Consider the following 23,304-nt stretch of genomic DNA (forward strand, 5'->3'; position numbering starts at 1 on the left):
AATGCCACAGGAAATTGTAGGAAGGGGTATATTTCTTTATTTTCTTTTGTCGGTTGTGGGGCTTGAACTCTGGGCTGGGTGCTGTCCCTCAGCTCTTCAGCTCAAGGCAAGCACTCTACCACTTGAGCCACAGTGTCACTTCTGGTTTTCTGGTGGTTTATTGGAGATAAGAGTCTCACACACTTTCCTGCCCAGGCTGGCTTTGAACCACAATCCTCAGATCTCAGCCTCCTGAGTAGCTAGGATTACAGGCGTGAGTCACCAGTGCCCCACTCTAATTTTATTTTGAAGAGATAAAACTTAAAAATCCAAAAAGGGGTTTTCACTCTGAATGAATTTAATTCAATCACTAAAATGGATTGGGTTGATGAGTTGCATTAAAATTGAGAAGATGTGGTTTTAAAAGGAACTCAGATCTTTAAGAAAACAATATGCACAAGGCACAGATAGCTCATACCTGTAATCCTAGCTACTCAGAAAGCTAACAACTGAGGGATCCATTGAGGTTTGAAACCAGCCCATACAGAAAAGTCTGTAAGATCAACCAGCAAAAAGAAAGCAAGATGTGAAACTATGATTCAAGTGGTAAAGTCTAGCGTTGAGCAAAAAAGCTTAGGAACATACCTACGCCCTGAGTTCAATGTCTAGGACTGGCACACACAAAAATAGAAAACAGAAAAGGAAAGAAAGGGGAAAAGGAAAGGAAAGCTATATGCTAAAAATAACCAGAGAATGTTGATTTTAAACAGTATTTGCTAGCCGGATGCTGGTTGCTCATGCTTGTAATCCTACCTACTCAGGAGGCTGAGGTCTGAGGACAGCGGTTTGAAGCCAGCCTGGGCAGAAAAGTCCAGGAAGCTCTTATCTCCAATTAATTACCAAAAAAGCTGGAAGTGGAGCTGTGGCTCAAATAGTAGAGCTCTAGACTTGAATTTTAAAAAAAGCTTGGGGACAGTACCCAAGCCCTAAGTTCAAGCCCCAGAATCAGCACACACAAAAAAAGTATTTCTGTTTTCACCATTGGAAAGCTTATTTATTGTATATATAATAGGAAGGAAACCCCTTGGAAAATGAAGGAAAACACAGAAAAAATAACCCATATATTATCTTACCAGTTTTCACATTTTGATGTAGATTCCTCTCCAGTATTTGTTACATGCATTTTTTTCTTTACAAAAATAGGAAATCATATATAAATTGATATGTAGATAGCTTACTTGAACCACTTTTTTAGGTAGAGCATTCGTTTATGTAATTCTCTTTTTCTTGATTTCTTTTATCTCAAAATAATTGACACGCTATATAGCCAAAGTTCACTTACAACATCTTGCTTTAAAAGACTTTGTTCTCAGTTCCCAACACTGTGAAGTACATTTCTCCTCCACTCATCATCTCATCTTTAAAAAGGCCCCGAAAGCACCTGTGGAGGCACCACTCAAGAGTGGCCTGTGCTAAGTCGTTTATAAAATTGTCAGGCAAGCTACCAGGACTTTATTTATCTTTTGAAAAATACAATATACAAAGCAGTCATTTGTTTGTTCTCCAAATATAAGCTGGAACAACAGGCAGCCTCACTTCCCAAATAGGGCAACTGCTATTAAGAAGTTTAATAAGTAACTTGCACAAAAGACTTACTCCCACCCATAGGATAACCTTTATCCCTTAGACAAGACTTTCTGGAAATGCAGGCCTCCATTAGCACTGTAGCCCTAATGCTTTGCTGCACCTATTATTGGCTAGCAAGGTAGCATTAAGTGCATTCAGAACTCTGGATGTACTATGAAGTTGAAAAGGGTACCATTTACTATCTCATGCCTCTTTAATGACCTTATGTGCTTTGCCCACCATTACCTTCCAATGCCAGCCTCCTGTTGTACTCCCAATCCTGTCTTTCTAACCACTTCAAACATCCACCTAATCAGCCATCTTGGTTATGCAAGGACAATTAAAAGAGGAAGACATGTGGAGAGTAGGAATGACATGCACATGACTAAGCTTCCCTAGAAGACACATTTCCAAGGAAATACATGGACTATTGTAGGGCTGTCCAGGAAGCTACTGGTCCCACTCCAGGTCTCCAGCACTCACATATGGCTGCTACTACCCTCCCTGTGTTTCTTACTCCTTCAGGCCCTACATGAACCATGTTTCTTCTACTAGCAGTTTGAAAGCCTAAAGAAGAGCTGCTCCATTCAGGTCATACAAGCCTGATCATCTCCATGTTTACTGACAAGCCAACAAACAAATATCCAGAACTCAGATTTTTCTCCCCAGATCAATCAACTTTGACTATTATATCATACGTATGCCAATATATCTAAAATATTACCACTCATATATAATCAATACAAATGAGACACTTTACCACCTTTATACTAAGTCTTCGAACTCTGACATGGAGTTTACCCTTGTAGCATGTCTCAAATTACACAACTCATATCTGAAGTCCTCAACCAGCTGCCTTATTGGATAGCGCATAACTAGATCTTTTAAGTTCAAATTTGTGGTTATTTCAGCTTCTGCATGTGATACTACTGATAAGCAACAAAACACACATAAGATAACTATAAAGTCAGTAATTCAAAATGAGGTTGGCTACAAATAGACAAGTAGATTGGTAGAATACTAAGGAATCCAGAAATAAGTTCTATTGTATATTATTCAATCAATAGAAAGTGGCATAGCTTTTAGTGAGAGAAAGCTAGGTTTAAGTGATGCTGGTACTGCTGAATATCTATATGAGATAAAAAAATAATTGGAGCCTTTATTTAAGTTGTAAGTGCATTTCAAATAAAACTATAGCATATTAGAAAATACATAGACACTATGTAGTATAGAGATGACAAAGAGATGGTCTATTAAACTGGAAACTCAGAAGTAATTAAATAAACATCAACCATGAAAAAATAATAGGTCTATAGGTCTAATAAGGTCAAGTAAACAGTTGTGGTCAGATAAAGAGTCTGGGTCAAACAGTTTATATACTCCAAACTTTTTTAGACATTCAACAAAAACTCTGTTTACTTTTTGATACAAGTTCCTTCTCCAAGCAGGCTGATAACATAATTTACTGGCTAGCAATTGTCTACTAACCACACAGTAGGGACAGACTGCTGTAGGAAAGCAGTTGGCACACTTCTTCTATAAAGAGCCAGATAGTAATTATTTTAGGTTTTGTCATCTCCATTGTAGCTACTCAAGTCTGTTTAATTTGACAATAGCATAGGTACTGCCTCCCAATCAAACTGTATTTACAAAACCAGATAACCACTCTGATTTGACGCAAGGACTTTAGTTTACTGACTCTTGCTGTACCAAATACAGATATAAGGGAGTTCTAACACTTATCCTCAAGAATGATAATACAAAGTTTAATAGGGGTATGTCGGAGTGAGATTGAAGCAAGCCTACTTCACAAATTTTAACTTAAAAAACTAGATCCTTACCAGAAACTTGTTTGGTGGGTACAAAAATAGAATATTGGTTACATCTTGCTTTATAGGACAGTTTCCTCAAATCAGATGTCTGGGAACCACAATTACAACATAGGAAAGAATTCATCAGGTAAAATTCACTTCTAATACTCCATATAATTGACCACAGACCCACATCTCAAGAATCAGAATCATCCTGTGTATGGTTTTTCAAAAATGCACATACTTTCAGGCTCCTCTCCACATCAATTAAAGTGGTAATTCCATGAGTCAAGACTGAACATTCATGTTTTTTTTTTTTTTTTTTTGGTCATTCGTGGGGCTTGAACTCTGGGCCTGGGCGCTGTCCTTCAGCTCTTCAGCTCAAGGCGAGCGCTCTACCACTTGAGCTACAGCGCCAGTTCTGGTTTTCTGGTGGTTTATTGGAGATAGGAGTCTCACGGTCTTTCCTGCCCGGGCTGGCTTTGAACCGCGATCCTTGATCTCAGCCTCCTGAGTAGCTAGGATTACAGGCGTGAGCCACCAGCGCCCGGCTGAACATTCATGTTTTTAAATGGCCCCTGTTGGGTTGTGGTTCAAGTGGTAGAACACCTGACTAGCAAGTATGAGACCCTAAGTTCAAACCTCAGTGCTACCAAAAAATAAAAGCCCTGATGATTCTAACAAGCATTTTTTAGTCAAGAATGACTAGCAAAATCTCCTAAGACTGATAAGGTCATTTTAGTTTATGGAGAGACACTGGAGGCCTGGCTGCAGACTTTTAGACAAAGAACACCAAATCAACAGACTAATACAAGATAGTCCCTAGCTACCTCCAGGTCCAGGAAAGCCAAGACGAACCAGACCTGTTATTATCTACCAAATTCACCTTCAACCAATGGTTCTCATTCCTAGTTACACAGCTAAATCACCTTGGGAACTTATTTCAAAATTTCTATGCTGGACTCCAATCAGACCAATGAAAACAGAAGGTCTTAGGATGGAGTCTAATTATTAATTTTGGAGCAACAGACAATTCTTATGAACAAAAAGGATGGAGACTCACTGATCTAGATTATCCCATTAGCATGGACCCTTGACCCACTCCATCCTCTAGAATAATGTACCTATATTTACTCTAAACAGATGATAATGGTCAAAACTCACCAGAACTTGTAGAAAGCACTAAAAATATATTTTACAGCAGAATTGTGATCCTTAGTACTATTATCATCAAAATGGTTAAAGGATTACATATTCAACTGACCAAAAATCCTAAAGGGAAAACAAAAGAAATGAATCCCTCTTCTATCTTTTCTGCCTGCTTCTTTTTCTTGATGAATATTAGGGCACTATATAAAAGAGGACAAAGGGCTGGGAAGGTGACTCAGTGGTAGAGTGCTTGCCTTGCATGCATGAGGCCCTGGGTTTGATTCCGCAGCACCACATGAGCAGAAAAAGCTGGAAGTGGTGCTGTGGCTCAAGTGGTAGAGCACTAGCCTTGAGCTGAACAGCTGAGGGACAGCACTCAGGCCCAGAGTTCAAGCCCCACGACAAAAAAAAAAAGAGGACAAAATGCTCAGCCAAGGATAAAAAGCATTCTGTCACAGGAAGAGAGTTAACATAAGAGCCAATAGGAGAAATTTTAGAGCAGTAACCCAATAATCTGCTTGCCACTATGAGGAAATAAATCAGAAACTGTTGTAATGGTATCAAAGGAGGAAAAGCACGTAAAATATATATTTCTACAGTGTGTTTTAAATTAATTTAGGAGTGCATTAGTCATCTATGCAGAGCTTTAACTGGTTTAAACAAAGAAATACAGTCACAGATGACTTCCAACACCCAGCATCACCTTCTTTTTTTGAAATTGTCTAAAACAATTTATAAGTTTAATTATAAACCTCAGAATGCTTCAATATCTCAGCATCTTCTGGGATGTTTAGTTAAAACAATAATGTTCAACACATAATAAATCTTCATAATGTAGCTCATAGTAAGGTCGAGTCAAGAAATGTAGCTATGATTAAAATGGGGGAAAAACATTTCATTCTATTTGGACAAAAATCCAACTACATTATAAGCCACTACTAAGTAGGAAGGGCTTAATGTTCTCCAAATGCTATATATGGTATAGAAAGTAAAGTGATTCAAATAAGACTACATTGTAACATACATGTGTGATAACAGAGCTATCATGTGTAGTTGCAGAAAACAACCAAGCAATAATCAATTTAACATCAGGCTTCTAGTCCCCCACCACCACCATATACACTTCATACTATAACTTCTGATGCTTCTACATTAATTTAACCCATCAAGGTCTGAATTAAGTCAAAGGATACAAGGGCCTTCACCTGGTAAGAAGAAACAAGAAGGGCAGATAGAGCAGCGGCAACTTTCAGAACTCCATGCCAACTGTCCAGTCCTTTATGACTTTTTTATAGAACCTTTTATAGAATGTGCCTTAATCAGTCTATTCCAATCTAGAATACTTCCTTGACATCCAAAAGCATTTTAAAAATTAAAAATGTCTCCAGTACTTATTAGAGTAGCTCAACGATTGCCATTTTATATACTCTATTCAATCAGTCAAGTGCTTATTTAATTAGTGCCACGTGATTATATATGTACATAAAGGACTTCTAGTTAAAGATGATGGATCAAACACATCCATTTATATTGGCTAGCTCCCAAAATTTCATTGAAATGACACTAAAAGGATGCTTAACCCACAATAATAAAGAGAATGGAAGAAGAGATGACCACATTGACATCTTAGAAGCTAAAGAAACCCCAAATCTTTTTTTTTTTTTTTTGGTCGGTCATGGTGCCTGAACTCTGGGCCTGTCCTTCAGCTCTTCAGCTCAAGGCTAGCGCTCTACCACTTGAGCCACAGCACCACTTCCAGTTTTTTCTGCTTATGTGGTGCTGAGGAATCGAACCCAGGGCCTCATGCATGCAAGGCAAGCATTCTACCACTGAGCCAACTTCCCAGCCCAAACCCCAAATCTTATGGCAGCTGAAAGAAAAGGCAAAAATAAATTATTTGTACCTCAAGATAACACCTTCCTGCAAACCTACAAATAGGGAAAAAAGGGAGTTAAAAATAAGGAGAGCCACCAAAAAAAATCCTTTAGAAGAGCAAAAACAATTAATGAGGTCCCTTATAAATAATGGCCTCTGGCTTCTTTTTATTCTATAGAGGCTGCAACAGGCAATTTCCGAACTAGGAACAAAAACTCAGAGGTGATGGATTCTAGAAGGAAAACAAAAAGGTTTATATATTGTGCAGGGAAACTCGTGTCCATTACTTTCCTTATTCAGAGAGAAATTAAAAAATTATTCTACAGGAAATCTGATCAGATCAAACAGAAAAAAGGACCTAAAGCTATTGACCCTGGTTCCAAGACCTAGACAACTTATAATCTTCAAATGTAGATATCACTGTATGCTTTCATTCAGCCTTTTGGTGACTCTTAATCATATACAAAACAATGAACAAAGTATAGCCAGAAATTTGAGATATGAATACAGTATACTATAAAACAGAGTACTTTGAAGGATACATTTAGAAAGAGCTTACACTTTTCAAAAAATAATATTTTCAGGATTTTAAAACGATACTACACTCATAAAACAAAAGAAGGAACATTCAGGTCTCAAAAGGGTGCTGTGACAAATTAACATAAATGAAACAACAGAAAAAGTACAACAGAAAATACAGAAAGTGGGGCTGGGAAGATGGCTCAGTGGTAGAGCGCTTGCCTTGCATGCCTGAGGCCCTGGGTTCGATTCCTCAGCACCACATAAGCAAAAAGAAAAAAGCCGGAAGTGGCACTCTGGCTCAAGTGGTAGAGTGCTAGCCTTGAGCTGAAGAGCTGAAGGACAGCGCCCAGGCCCAGAGTTCAGGCCCCACAACCGGACCCAAAAAAAAAAAAAAAAAAAAAGAAAAGAAAATACAGAAAGTGGGAGAGAGCACTCAGAAAGTAGAAGGGAGAAAAACAACCAGGAAGAGCATAGAAGGGAAGAAAATTAGAGAATGTGTCTAGGAGATCCAATATCCAAGAAATGGAAAGACATCGAATAATTCAATAAAAATTCACTAAACTCAAGGATTTGAGTTTCTAGATTGGCAAATGGGAAAGTGATAAAGAGTAGACATATACTAAAGTATATTACCAAAGTACATTTCAAAGCATTCAAAATAAGCAAGAGATCCCAACAACTTTCAGAAAGGAGAAGCAGAATTCAAGAAGAATCAGAATAATGTCTGATTTCTCAAAAGTAATAACAAGACCACTTTGGGAGGGAAAGACGTATCACAATTTTGAGGGTTTATAACTTCCAAACTGCAATTCTACATCCATCCAAGCTAAGTAAATTAAGAAAAAAAGTAAGATTTTTTTTCACACTAGTAATGGCCTCAAAAATTGACCGCCTGTGTACCCCTTTTCTGTTTTGGGGAGGGTAAGGGGAGCACAGAAATGGAGGGACAAAGGGTGAACTAATTCAGCTGTGGTACTCCCTCGGCACTATGGTGAAAATTAACTATACAACTTGTAGGGGAAAGGGGTCAAGAGGGAAAAAAAACTGGGAGAAAATGGAGGGAAGAGGTGATACTGTTCAAAAACAAATGTACTCATTACCTGACTTACGTAACTGTAATCCCTCTGTACATCACTTTTACAATATAAATAAATAAATAGAAAATTACTAGAGAATTTGTTCCACCAAAATGAAGGAACAAATCAAGCAAGAGAAAGATAATATATCTATGAAATTGAGGGTTCATTATAAAAGAATTCATAATTCATCAGGATGATGATAAGGATAATTTTAATGGTGTCCCCTATAACAAAGGCCAAAAGAATACTAGTTCAAGTTGAAGGTCAGGATACTCAAATGTCTCCAATACTAGGACTCTCATAGAATATATAAAGTGTTTGAATATACAGAGTAGAATATGGGAATAAATTAGTAAATATAGGAAAGTTATATACTTTGCTTTTAAGCAAAGTATAAAGCAAGGCCATTCCTAACTTCAGGGAAAACAGAGAGATATATGATACATGACCTAGTAGCATTAATGAAATCACTGGCTACTGCTTAGCAAAAATGATATATAATTATAAAATGATAAATGAAATATCAGAGTCTACTCCAATATGCACAAGATCTGACTGTAGAAGAAAGGGCTAGAGGCAAGAGAGCTAAATCTTAATCCTCCATAGTGTGATGACCACACCTAAAACTGAAAAGTTCAAAATTAAATACATTAAATATGCAGGTAAAATACCAAAAGTAGCATTCTGTGACATTTGATATCTGCCATATAAGAGATTGTCAATGAATGTTTGCTGAATTGCAGTGACATGCAATTCAAATATGCTAAAGAATAAGCTTCAGTACAAGTCCCAATGCATTCTGTAAAATATCAGTTCTTGTCTTTAAGTTCTTTCACTTTCTATTTAACCTACAATACCTCAACTTTCTAGATGATGAAAGGAAAAAAATTATTGACTATTATTTTTCAAATCTCCCCAAATTAATGATGCTTCCCCCCTAAAATAACTACTATTTCACCATAAAAGAACTGAATAAAGAAATATACTCATTACCTTACTCATGAAACTGTTACACCTCTGTACAGCATCCTTACAATAATTTTTTAAGAAAGAATAGCACTATTAATAAACTAACTACCACCTCCTTGGCTCATCACAAAAGAAATCAAATCATCAAATCCAATATATATTGGAAGGAAACAATGGCTATTTCTCCTCATAATATTGTTTAGCTATAATATATTTAACTCTTAGAACTCAGGCAAGTATTTAAAATACACATAAATTCATAAACCAAAACAGAGTTTACCTGGTAATATGGTTATAATATTTCCCACTTGCTCTTTAATTGTATTTGTCAGGAAAGTAGAATAGTATGTTTTAAAATAGCTATCCTCTGTAATCAAGTTTGTTATAATTTAAATTTTAAATAAATAAAATATCCAGCAAACTAAATCACAAGTATATAATGATTGAATTATCTTTAAGATGAACAACTCTTTGTAAAATCCTCTAGTCCATATGTTAGTAGCGGAGCAGATTTAAATTACCATGTATAGACTAAACATAACTCTTTTATAAAAAGCTTCCTCCTCCATCGACATGAATTAAAATAAATAACTGGGCCCAAAAGTAGTAAAGAATTCATTTTTCATTCTTTATTAACTAAGTAAATATTTCTTGAGTAAACCTACTACTATGTGCCAGGCACTATTTGCCAGTCTTTAAAGCACAAAATTACCTATTCTTAGGTGCATTTTTTCCTTCCTTTACTCGGAATCTGAAAATGGAACATATAAATCAAGGAAAATAATCTTTTTACTTAATATTCAGATGATGTCATATAATTGGAAGACAAATCAGCATATCCATTAGAACACACTGTATAAAAAGCCACCTACCTTTGGTCTTCAAATAAAGAAATATAGGGCTGGGTATGGCAGCAGATGCCTGTAATCTCAACTCCTCTGGAGACAGAGCAAAAAGTTAGCATGGCTCCTACCTATCTCAACCAACAAGCTGGGGCACTTGTAATTCTATCTACACAGAAGGCAGAAGTAGTGTGATTTTGATCGAAGACTAGTCCTGGCAAAAAACATGATTCCCTAACCCAAAAATTAACTAAAGCATAAAAGGGCTGGCAGAGTGGCTCAAGTGGTACAAGGACTTGCCAAGCAAGAGTGAGGCCCCTAGTTTAAATCCCAGTAATTCCTAAAATATGAGTGGATATTCCTGTGAGTAAATATTCCTGGATCGTGGATGCAATAAAGAATTAGCCAGGTGCTGGTGGTTCACACCTGTAATCCTAGCTACTCAGAAAGCTGAGATCTGAGGATCACGGTTTGAAGCCAGCCAGGGCAGGAAAGTCCATGAGACTCTGATTTCCAATTAACCAAAGCTGGAAGTAGAGCTGTGGCTCCACTAGCCTTGTGCAAAAATACCTAGGATACCAACACCCAGACACCCGAGTTCAAGCCCCTGGATTGGTGCACAGATGTGTGCATGTGCACACACACATATTATGGCATACCATAGAGAATATTGTTCTTCTTCCCTTTGATTGTGTTGCACATGCTTTGGAATAATATTTCGAATACTAAGTAAAATAACGAAATTGCTGGTGCTGTGGATACTTTCAATCAGTTCATTTGTTTCAAGAAGTTGTCCAGTATACTGTAGGATGGCCTCTACCCACTAGATGCCAGTAGCTCCCTCCCTATCTCTAACAAAAAATGTCTTCAAACATTGCCAATATGGAAGGATTGCTTCCTGTTGAAAACCACCACTTTAGAGAAACCTCTCAGAGAGGAAGAATGATTGTAGACAAAAAAGCAGATCTCTTTCTTAACTGCAGACTTCTAGTTTAGTACATGCCCAAGTACTTCCTGATGATACTGTCCACCACCATTTAAGATCTTTTAGCCCTAAGCTATACTGAAGTAACGGAAGAGGCATTCAATTCAAACAACTCACAAAGAGCATGATTAAAATAATTGTACCTAATCACTCCTCCATCTTTTCCTCAGAAAAAAAACTAGTCATATTTTGCTAGTTAGCATAATTCCACAAATTCTGACAAATATTTGAGTACTTACCATGTCCCAGACATTATTAAAGATGAGGAAGAAAAATTAATGTACCAATTGCATTTACTGAACAGAGAATTTTTGGCCCCAATATAGAAGTTTTTATTTTGTCCAAAACAGCACACAAAAAACATCCCCAACAGTACATAAACATCTAAGTATATAAAATATAGACAATTTCCCACAGCTTTCCTTTACATAGTAGAAAGACAAAGTATAGCTGATGGGGGTAAAGGAAAGTTAGGTTAGCCAAGCACTAACATTCAAAGACCAGGTAAATACCAACTTTAGTAGAAAAAGCAGTATTAAAGTAGTCCCTATGAAGCTGGGATTCACAGTTCAGAGAAATCATTATTATAAAAAGCTTTTAACATGTAAATTTTGTGACATGGAATTCAGGCAAAGGATGAGCAACAAAAGAAAGAATGGATAGATTTCTTTCCTTAAAATTAAACAAAAACCTCTACACATTTCTTTTTTTTTCTTTTTTTCACAATAAAAAAAGAAATGTACTCACTACTTTATGTATGTAACTGTAACCCCTCTATACATCACCTTGACAATAAAATTAAATTAAATAAAAACCTCTATACTTCAAAGACATCAAGAAAAAGTGAAGACACAACACAAAGAATGGGAAAAATATTTGCAAATCAAATTTCTGAAGCCGGAACTTATAATTGTAGCTACTCAGGAGGCTGAGATCCTAGGATCATGGTTCAAAGCCAGCCAAGGCAGGAAGGTCCATGAGATTCTTATCTCCAATTAACTACCAAATCTAAAAAGCTGGAGGTAGAGCTGTGGCTTAAGTGGTAGAACACTAGCCTTGAGCAAAAGAAGCTCAGAACAGTACTGGGGCACTGAGTTCAAGCCCCAGGACCAGGACAAAAAAAATAATATCTCTGATTGGGGTTTATATACACAACATATAAAGGATCCTTTTATCACAATAAAAGACAATACAAATAAAAATGGTCAAAGGATATAAACAGGCATTTCTTCAAGGAAAATATACTAATGTGTAATAAGTGTGCAAAAAGATGTTCAACATCCATGCTCATCAGGACCATAATGAGATGTAAGTTTGTGCTTACTTAGGATGGCTACAGTTGAAAACCAGAGACCAAAAAATATGCTATCAAGGAGGCAAAGAAACTGGAACCCTCACAACTGGAGGCTATGTAAAATGATAGCAGTTGCTCTGGAAGACAGTATGGCAATTTTTCAAACAATTAAACATAGAGTGACATGTGCCCCAGTAATTTGACGGCCAGAAATGAAAATATATGTTAATACAAAATTGATACATGAATGTTTTATAGCACCATTATTCATAATAGCCAATGACTCAATCCAAATGTTCATCAATGGACAATAGATTAACTAAATGTAGTAGTATTCCATATAAGGGAATATTATTTGATCATAAAAAAATGAAGTAGGTGGCAATGACTTAACTGTATGCGTGTTGTCAGGCCCAAGGGCCTCTTCCATCCCCATCCTTGACAAGGGAAGTGCTAACCTTCTCTCCTTTCATAAAAAAAAAAAATGAAGGACTGCTACAACATGGAACAGCCTTGAAGACACTATGCTAAGTGGAAGAATCTAGTCACAACAGGACAAGTATTGTGTGGCCCTATACATACGAAATGTGTAGAATAGGAAAATCTACAGAGACGGCAAGTAGATTAGGAGTTGCCTCAGGCTGGCATGAGCGTTACATGGGGTATGGAATGCCAGCTAAAGGAAGGGAACATGGTTTCTTGGAGGTGAAAAATGTTCTGAAATTGTATATAGTGACAGTTCCATTTATCTGTGAATATACTAAAATATGCTGAATATATTCAAATATATTACTTACATATTTACATATATTAATATACCTTAAATTGATGACTTGTGGCTTGTGAATTATGTCTCAATAAAGCTGCTGTATAAAAACAGCATTTAGGTTGAGGTTTGTAATAAACACAGAATCATTTTTTTTAAAACCAGCATTTAAGACACAATGGAAAGAAGAGCATTTAGACTGTGCCTGATTAACAAACATGCCTTGTTTCTAATGTTTTCATGTCTGGAGGAATCTTATTCTTTTGGTTGTAGGAAATGATCCTTCAATGCTATTTAAACTAATGAAAATGCTGCAGATAAATATGTAAGAACATGAAAATCTTGACGGCATAAAAAAAATTAAAATGTCGGCATCAAGGAACTTCCAGAGAACATGAAATACAGTGGTTAAGATGTATTAGGAGGCATTAAGTAATTAGATTCATAGTATGGGTTGAGAGGTATCAGCAAGGTGAGTTAGAGTTTCTATGAAAGGCTAAGCCTTGTAAGACCCCCTTTACCAGCCTGCTGAGATGCAGAGAAAATAACCCAACTTCCTGTGTACCACAAACCTTATTTTTGAGGAAGCTAAAAATAATCCTTCATATAATTTGCTCCAAAAAAAAGTAGGAAGTCAAGTAAATAATACAGAGCCAAACAAAAACAGATTTAAGGAAATACATAAAAAGCTAAACTAGTCCCCAGGAATGGCTACTAGGAAGTTTTCAGTAATCGGCATACGTAATTTTTTTTTTTGCAGACAAACAAGATGACATGATCCTCTGTGTGCATACCACCAGAGATGGTTCAATCTGTGTTGTTTTCAGTACCAGTAATCAATTTATACATTTTCCTTGTGCAATCTATTTTCCGATGCAATCTATCAATGTAGCACATCTCATTTGAAAGCTCCGGGTACATATACATGGTCCCTAGAGTTCAGAGTTTCCCAGACCTGAATATTTGCAACAAGGGAATGTGCGGGGGCATGAGGGATTTTTTTTTTAATCCTTAATAAATCTCAGCTCCTTCTTCCTTGGCCACTGCAAATACCCAAGTTCACGATCAAGCCAAGTCTGGGTGCCTCATCCAGCACTGTACTCCAGTTTCAAAGCAAAATTAGAGCTAATATGCGCGGTGGGAGGGGGGGGGGCAAGAAGGAAAACAACCAAAAATGAGACTGATTTTTTCCTACAGAGCCTCAGGTTTCAAAATGACTGCCTTGGAAGCTGAAATGACCCAAATTAGGAGGGGGGGGGTATTTATTTCCTAAGGAGTAGCTGTGGTTTGGTATGGGAAGAGGGAACCGAGGGAGGGGGCATCAACGCCAAAAGAGAAAGAGCGGGGAATGGTCTTTAGATACCACCCACCTCTCCAAGTGAATCACTGCAGTGTCAGCCCTGCACTGATTCCATGAATTGCCAAACAGGATGAGGTAAGGCTCAAGCCTGGAGCCCCCTCTTCCTCCTCCTTTTTATCCTCCCCCTTCTCCTCCCGCGCGCGCATCCCTCCGCGAGGTGCACCATGCAGCCCCCTGTGGCCCTGGCTGAGGGGCTGACGTCACCCTTCTGCATTGAGCTTCAAGGGCTTGGAAGCCGCACCAATTAGACTGAGAAGAGTTAGGGCGCTACCGCTCTCACCAAGTGGCGGGGGTCCTCTTCTAGGACCCTGCAGATGGGGTTCCCGCAGTGAACAGAATGACTAGATAAGGAATGTAAAGATGGAAGGTTGTGGGAAGGGGGGGGGGGTCATAAGACTCATCTTCTAGGTCGCTGAGAAAGCTCAAAGATGCCCCTGGCTTATGTAAGACCCTCTTTCCCTCGGTGTGCCTCCACGCGGTGGAGGCGCCTACCCCCCATTAATGCGCTTCAGGGACTCTGATCGCCCTTGCTCAAGCCGGCACAGGGCTTCAGGTGCCTCTCATTAACCGGGTAGAGTCGGGAATTAACTAGAAACCTGGGATCAAACCCTGCACTCTCTTCCCAACGCCGCCACAGGTTAGCTCAAAAGAGGCGCTGCGAATAGACTGGTAAAGGTAGGGCATGAAGAGGAATCCAGAAAAGAAAACAAACCCGCAACATTCCCTGGGAGCTGACCCCATTCCGATAGCTTAAAAAAGACATCAATGCATTAAAAGAAAAAAAAAAAATTCCGAAAGGTCGCCAACCTGCACTCACCCCCACTACACAACCAGCTGCAGTCTGTACCAAGCAGAATTCAGGGTCCAAGCCACTCAGTCCTACACCCTACCATGCTGAAGCTCGGACCCAGTACTAGGCTCCTGTCTCCTTGAGGAGGGGGCCACGATTTGATTTTTTAGTTTACTTCCCACCACCACCACCACCTTTCTTGCTAAGGGCATCATCATAAAGACTGGTGGACAGTGTCCCGGCCACTGGCCAGGCGTGGACACTCACCCAGAAGACGAAGGAGTAGATGATGAGGAGGGTTTTGAGACAGGTTATCACAGGTTTGGTCTCCATTCTCCTCGATGCCATACTACGGAGCTCCGGCGGCGGCGGTGGCGGCAAGCGGCGGGCGGGCGCGCGGGAGGGGGGAAGAGGCGGGGCGGGGCGGAGCGGAGGCGCGTGCCGCGAGAAGCCCCATGCGCGCGCAAGCTAAGCCGTGCGTGCGCGTGCGTGAACGCGCACCTCGCGGGGGGCTCTGCTCAATTTTCAGGCCGGGCAGCTTCTGCGCATGCTTGGTAAGCCTCCAACCCCCAACCGTCTCGCGCAGGCTCAGACCCTTAGCCTAGGTGAGGGGTGGGGCGAGGTTCGGAGGAGGAAACCTGAGAGCCTGCAGGCCAGTTCAAAGGTCATGGAACCTCTCCCACTGAGCTCAGGTTTTTAAGATTTCTACTTTTACAATGCACAGCCTTATATCTGTAAAATTGTCAGCACCTACGAGAAGATGCTGGTGACCCTAAAAATAAGTCACGTTTCGACGTTTGGATGTCCAGTGGGCCTTCTCAGATGTAAGTGACTCAATAGTCATGCCCTGGGCAGCAAGTAAGTGTCTGTATCTGAAACAGACTATGACAAGTGACCAGAGACAGCTGAAAGAGTGGTCAGGAATTCAAGAGTCCCCAAATTCATACACCACCACAGATATTCACAGGTTCTCAAGGAGTTCCTTTCTTGTTTAGATTTTTTTTTTAAGATTTCCTCATATTGAGCCATGTACATATAATAAAGCCAAATGACAGGCATGAGTCAACATTCTGCATATAAAATATTCAACAAATTAAAAAGAGATTTCAGGACCGAGAATGTGGCTTAGCGGTAGAGTGCTTGTCTAGCATGCATGAAGCCCTGGGTTCGATTCCTCAGGATTACCACATAAACAGAAAAAGCCAGAAGTGACGCTATGGCTTAAGTGGTAGACTGGTAGCTAGAAGCTCAGGGACAGTGCCCAGGCTCTGAGTTCAAGCCTCAGGACTGACCATGGAGCCAATAAAGCTTGGCAAGAGCCTCTCAAGGTCAGTTGTTGCTAAACTAATTATTACCTCCAATGAGTTAGACATGGTCCCAGGTCAGTGAGGTCATTGTATAAATAGGATACAAATATGAGGAAGAGAACCTGGTTAAGGAAATGATCAATCATACAAAAGGTATTTTGTCTTGGAAGGGGGAGAAGAATGTGAATACAAAGGAAAGAAAGTTAGAAATACATTTAAGTGGGGTGCCTCTGGTATAAAGGCAGAGGGACTACTGCACAGTGATTCTCAAAGCTGGCCATTCATTTGTATCACCTGGAAAGCTTTAATATACTTTTCTCTATGCCTGTGTACACTGCCAGCAATTCTGAGTTGTTTGGTATGAGGTAAAGACTCAGCAACTTTTAAGCTCTTCAGGTGGCTTTAATATGAAATAAGAGTTGCAAGTCACTTGCTGCCCAGTCAGTATCCTTAGCCTCAAAAGGCTTTGGCCATGTGTAATTACTGCTTAAAAGAGTCAAAGATCCCAATGTCCAGCCCAACATAGATAATTAGGCAAGTTACCAGGATATTCACACATGCCACCTACCAACTTGAAATAATAGCATTTCCATTTGTAGCTTTTGTCATGTACATAATTTTTGAAAACTTGGAATGATCAAGCAAAAACTGTGTGTAAACTCTAAGTACTGTAATGATATAAAGTAATATAAATTCAGTGATGTATGTATTCAGTAATGTGATTCATAGGTAAGTTGAGATACTTCCTAACTAGATTCTTGCTACTCAAACTGTGATCTGTGATAGAGGGTGATAAACCAAGGACTGAGAGGATGACACACTAAGGACTGAGTTTCCCACAGATTAAGGGGTTCTATGCATCTAGGAGTTTTCATTGTGGAAACTAGAAAAGGCTTGCGTGAACCAGGACAGGTTGCTACCCTGAAACAGGTAGGGAATGCCTGCAAGGAGACAAGAAGAAAATTCTGGTCTTAGCCTGTTAACCCAATAAAAGTATGAAATGCATTTTCTTCTGCCTTCATCCTTGTGCTCTGTCAACAGCTTTGTCATATGTATCACAAGACCACAAGGCCAGAATGTTTACAGATGAAGAGCTCCTTATGACTAAACCATGCTAAAACTAGTGAAGTTCAAGATAGCCACACAAATGACAAAAACAAGCCTTCTAGCTTCATTTGCTCTTCATTGACCTAAAATCACTAACATCAGCAGTCACTCATCTGGGCAAGGCACTGGTGACTTTCCTCTAGCTCGTTGTAGCTAATACCTCTATGATTTCAGAGTTACAACAACAATTAGTTAAGTTACTTTATAGGAAGTTGAAGGATGATTTTACTAAAAGCATTGACTCTCTATTAAAGAGCAAATCCATTGTTTAGGACTTATCTAGCCTAAAATGCTTGCCATCTCTGCCGGCATATCCTCTCCCCTTTGCTGTCTCAATGTGAGTCAGGCTCTACTCAGCTCTGCATGTAGATGGACTGACCACTTGAGAAATGGTTAGTCCAAGACTCTAAAACAGTTTACTTGGCTCACTGTCTCTCGGAGCAGATGTATGTTTCTTCGACCCTGCCCTTGTGTTCCCTCAACAGTTCTAGCACCAAAAGTTCTTCAACCTTATCATACGTATGGCCAGGACGTTTTTAGATGATGATATTTCCAGCTGTAATTCAGCAGTTCCTGAATGAAGTTGACTATCCATTAGCCATGAAGTACAAGGCCAGGATGTTGTGCACAAGAACAAAAATATTGTTTGAAACACTGCCCAAGAAGAATGTACAGAGACCAAACTTCAGCCCACCCAGTCTTCAAAAACAAATAAAAGCTTGCTGCTCTCTTATTCAGAGAGCAACTGCCTGATAAACCCTCCACTTGGTCACTGCTTACCTCCTTTTGGCTCCAACTGAAATTGGCCAGTCCTGGCTGTTATCCTATAAAGCTTTGCCTGTTTTGTTTGTAAAATGTGATTTGGTCTCATTTCCACTTTTTCTATTATGTAAGGTGTCACCATCTGTTATCAACCCTATCCCTGAATTAACAGTACTGACTGATAGACAGTTTGTGGAAATGTAGAATCTCTGACCCCTCCAGGCCTCACCCCAAACCTGTGTCAACACACTCACCAGGGGATTCAGATATACCAGATGTCAATCAGGTGCTCATTAATTGAATTGTGTCCCACCTTCAGAAGGTGAACTTATTTGGAAGAAACCTTGTTGCAGGTATAATTATTTAAGTGATGACCAGGTCATACTAGAGTACTATGGTCCCTTAATCAAATATGATTGGTGTCCTTAAAAATAAAGAAGACAAGGAGAGAGGGAGATATAAAGACAGTCATACTGGGAGAAGGCCATTTGACAACAGAGCAGAGATGAGAAACAACTGCAAAATGTCAAGGATCAATGGTTATTTCCAGAGGCTAGGAAGACACAGGGGAGGATTCAGCTCAGAATTAGAGGAGCATGGCTCTGGTGACACTTTGATTTTTTAGACTCCAAGCTTCCAGAATGGTGGGAAATTTTCAGTAGTTTTAATACAGCCAATCTGTGGTACTTTTTATATAGTCACCATAGAAAAGGAATAGGATTCACTGATCTATAGTTCCACTAAATGTTACCATAGTTACCAAACCACCCAGCAATTTCACTCTTAGGTGTATACCAAAAAGAATGGAAAATAGACAAAAATTGGCATATGAATGTTCATGTGAACATTCTTTGTAAGTAGAAATAACTTAAATAAGGTCCATCAGGGGGTGAATAGATAATCTAAGTGTAAGATATCCATATAATGAAGTATTATTCAGCCATAAAAATTAATGAACTACCTGTTGTGTGAAACAACACAAATGAACCTTGTAAACATTAGTAAGTATAAGAAAAGACACAAAGATCATATAGTTTCTTATTCCTTTCATGTGAACTATCCAGGATGGCTAAATCCATAGTCAGAAAGCAGATGAGTGGTGGCCAGAGGCTAGGGGATATGGAGAGTTCTCTTGGAATGATGAGTGACTTCTGGATCTAGATAGTGCTGATGATTCCACAACACTGTAAATGCATTAAATGTCATGGGTAAAATGTTACATTTATGTTATGTATATTTTGCCATACACAGAAATTACATAATGTAATAAATATATAACCACAGCAATTCCAAAGCTCCTGCAGCCTGAGAGAAGGATGCATTTAAGAAACTAAATGAATGTCAGTAAGGCTCACTTGCAAGAGGAAAAGAAGATGTACTGGGGGCTGGTGAGGGAGTCAAATCATCCAGGCCTTTTTAAGTGATAGGAATCATTTTAATCATTTGTCCAAAAGCAAGAGAAATTTTTGTTTGCTTGGAATTTAACAAGCACTTCAAGGAAAACTGAACTGCCATCAATACCTGGTCCTGGCTTCTACTGTCACCCTCTCCATCTATTGTTCACCCAGCATCTATAGTGATCTTGCTCAAATACAAATCTTATTATGCCACTATTTTGCTTTAAAACGGTCCAATTTCGAGGAACTTCTATACTGCTTTCCAGAGTGGTTGAACAAGTTTACACCCCCATCAACAATGAAGTAGGATTCTTTTTTGGCCACATCCCCTCCAGCATCTGTTATTATTAGATTTCTTTTTTTGGGGGGGTGTCCGGTCTTGGGGCCTGAACTCTGGGCCTGGGCGCTGTCCCTCAGCTCTTCAGCTCAAGGCTAGCGCTCTACCTCTTGAGCCACAGCGCCACTTCTGGCTTTTTTTCTTTTTGCTTATGTGGTGCTGAGGAATCGAACCCAGGGCCTCACGCATGCAAGGCAAGCGCTCTACCACTGAGCCACCTTCCCAGCCCCTATTATTAGATTTCTTAATCATAGCTATTCTAACTGGGGTGAGGTGGAATCTCAATGTTCCTCTGATTTGCATTTCTTTTATGGCCAGAAGTTTTGAGCATTTCTTCATGTGTCTATTGGCCATTCTTATTTCCTCTTCAGAAAAGTTTCTCTTTAAGTCTCTAGCCCACTTATTAATGGGGTGGTTGTTTCTTTGAGGATTTTTTTTGGGGGGAGGGATTTAATTTTTTGAGTTCCAGGTATATTTTAGATATGAGACCCTTGTCCGTTGTATAGCTAGTGAAGATCTTCTCCTAATCCATGGGCTTTCAATTGATCTTGCTAGCCATGTTCTTTGCCATGAAGAAGCTTTGCAGTTTCATGCAATCCCATTTATCCAACCTTTCTTTGATTTGTTGTGTTTTGGGGTCTTCATTAAGAAAATTTCATCCTGTGCCCAGGAGCCCTAGTGTTTCTCCTATTCCGTCCTGTGATGTTTTTAGGATGTCTGCTATGACTTCAAGGTCTTTGATCCATTTGGAGTTGATTCTGGTGCAGGGTGATAAAGGATCTAACTTTAGTTTTCTACGTATGTTTAATTCATTTTGCCAGCACCATTTACTGAAGAGGCTGTCTTTCTTCCATTCTATTTTTTTAATTCTCTTTTTGAAGATTAGGTGGCTATAGGTCTGTGGGTTCATTTCTGGGTCTTCAATTCTATTCCATTGGTCCTCAGGTCTCAGCCAGTACGAAGCTGTTTTAATTACTATGGCTTTGTAATAGAGCTCTCCTATGACCCAGCAATCCCATTTCTGGGCATTTACCCAAATGATCACAAACAAGGCCATACTAAAGCACAACTATGTTTATCACAGCTTTGTTCACCATAGCTAAGATATGGAACCAACCCAGATGCCCCTCAGTAGATGAATGGATCAAGAAAATGTGGTATAAATATATAATGGAATTCTATGCTTCCATCAGAAAGAGTGACACCTCCCCATTTGTAATGAAATGGAAAGACTTGGAAAAAATCATATGAAGTGAAGTAAGCCAGACCCAAAGAAACATAGGTCCCATGGTTTCCCTTATTTGCAATAATTAGTATATATCTAGAATAATCTTAGCACATGAGCAGAATAGCTCAATAATTATGTACATATGACCCTATAAGATGATGTTAAGTGAAATAAACTCCAAGATATGGACACAAGAGATTTTACTTTGTTGTCATTTTTAATGTACTATGTGATTTTTTTATTTCTTTTGTATGTTCGTTCCCCTATGTTATATCTCTTGTTGTCACTGTATGTGATTTTGGTACCCTGGTATTGTATATACATTTATTTGAATTAGGGAAGAGAAGGGGAACAACAGAACAGTGAGACATAGGACAAGGGAGGAACCAATGCAACAGCGATACATACAAGACAATATGTTGGAAATGATCTGTACAACTTGGGGGTGGGGTGGAGGGAGGTAATGTAGGAGAAAAATGAGGGAAAGGGTAACAAGTTTGACAAGAAATGTACTTATTACCTTACTTATGTAACTGTAACCCCTCTGTACATCACCTTGACAATAAAAAATGAAAAAAAACTTTGATGCCCCCCCCCAATTCCAATTTTACCAGTTGCTGGTGGCCCATGCCTATAATCCTAGCTACTCAGGAGGCTGAGATCTGAGGATCGAAGTTTAAACCCAGCCCAGACAGGAAAATATCAGAATCCTGAGTAGCTAGGATTACAGGCATGAGTCACTGACACCCTGGTTCAACTCTTTCTATTTTTTTTTTGCCAGTATGGGGCTTGAACTGGGGGGGGAGGGGTCACTCACTTGCTTGCTTGCATATGATTGGTGCTACTACTTGAGCCATGTCTCCAAACTACATTTCATTGATTAATTTAAAATGGTACAGACTTTTCTGCTCTGTCTGGCTTTGAACCATAATCCTCCAGATTTTAGCCTCTTGAGTAGCTGTAGCTAAGATTATGTGTGAATCACCAACAGGACCTGGCCACATTTCAATTCTACCCCAGTTTAGGAAGCATACAGGCACTGGTTCTAACTTTCTCTGCTTCTTCTGACTCTTTGGCTCTGTGGTTAAACTGAGGGTCTTTCACACGGGTTGGGCCTCCCTTTGGCAAGTTTTGCCCCTAACACTGAATGGACAATCCCTCCCTTCCTGTCATTTAAATCCCAGTATAATTTTCACAGTCTCAGAGGTCATTTCAGAGAAGAATAGCCACCCAGTTGCTCTCAATTCTAATTGCCTGCGCAGAACTGATCTAACATTTTTATGTTTGTGTGCTTAGCTTTGGTTATTTTTCTTTTGGCTTGAGTCTCTCACTAAAATGTAAACCCTAACAGAGGGAGGTACTTTTATCTGTTTTGTCAATATCACAGCCTCACCACTTAAATACCCTAGGAACCCAAAGAAAATTGCAGAGAAAATGAATGGTTCACAGTAGTGACTCAACACTTTTCATTGATGAGTGAAGTAGGAGTGTGATATTTGAAATAAGTCTTGAAGTATGACTAGATAACAATGATATTTGAGCATTGGAGTCGTATCTCATGACAGGATAGAAACAACACAAACAGAGACAGCTTGAAAAGGCATGGAAGGCTAACTCAGAAAAGTGACAAGGCACCAGGTGCAGGTGGCCCACACCTGTAATCCTAGCTACTTAGGAGACTGAGATCTGAGGATAGAGGTTCAAAGCTAGCCCAGGCAAGAGAGTCCATGAGACTCTTATCCCCAATAAACCATGATTAAACCAGAAGTGGTGCTGTGGCTCAAGTGGTAGATCACCAGCCTTGAGATGAAGAGCTGAGGGACAGCGTACAGGCCCAGATTTCAAACCCCACAACTGACAAAAAAAAGTGACAAGGCATGCTAGAGGAGTAACAAGAGTAAAGGAAGCAGAAATGAGGACTGAATGGTGCTGAGTTTCTCACTCAGGATAAACCAAGTTTGATTCTAGCAAAGGCAAATCAGACATGATCTGACTTGTGGTTGGGAAAGTAATTTGGGAAGCAGTATGAAGAAGAATGAGAGAGGTTATTGGAAGAAAGGACCAAAACCGGGGAAAGAATTGAGAAGTAATTGCAGCAGCCTGACTGGGAATAAAGGAG

The 23,304-nt window shown here is 39.3% G+C and overlaps 1 protein-coding gene and 1 pseudogene across 1 annotated transcript in view; both read right to left on the reverse strand.

Moving 5' to 3' along the window:
• Tspan7 (tetraspanin 7) overlaps positions 1–15,443 on the reverse strand; it is a 114,814-nt gene extending 99,371 nt beyond the window's left edge. The window contains exon 1 of the mRNA XM_070040634.1: positions 15,315–15,443. Coding sequence (XP_069896735.1) covers positions 15,315–15,395 — 81 coding nt within the window. The 5' untranslated portion in view covers positions 15,396–15,443. The remainder of the gene's footprint in view (positions 1–15,314) is intronic.
• Positions 12,495–12,611, reverse strand: LOC138840594 (U6atac minor spliceosomal RNA; annotated as a pseudogene).
• Positions 15,444–23,304: the final 7,861 nt, after the last annotated feature.

The sequence above is a fragment of the Dipodomys merriami genome, unplaced genomic scaffold (assembly GCF_024711535.1).
Source record: "Dipodomys merriami isolate MVZ:Mamm:240054 unplaced genomic scaffold, mDipMer1.0.p SCAF_3, whole genome shotgun sequence".
Taxonomy (NCBI): domain Eukaryota; kingdom Metazoa; phylum Chordata; class Mammalia; order Rodentia; family Heteromyidae; genus Dipodomys; species Dipodomys merriami.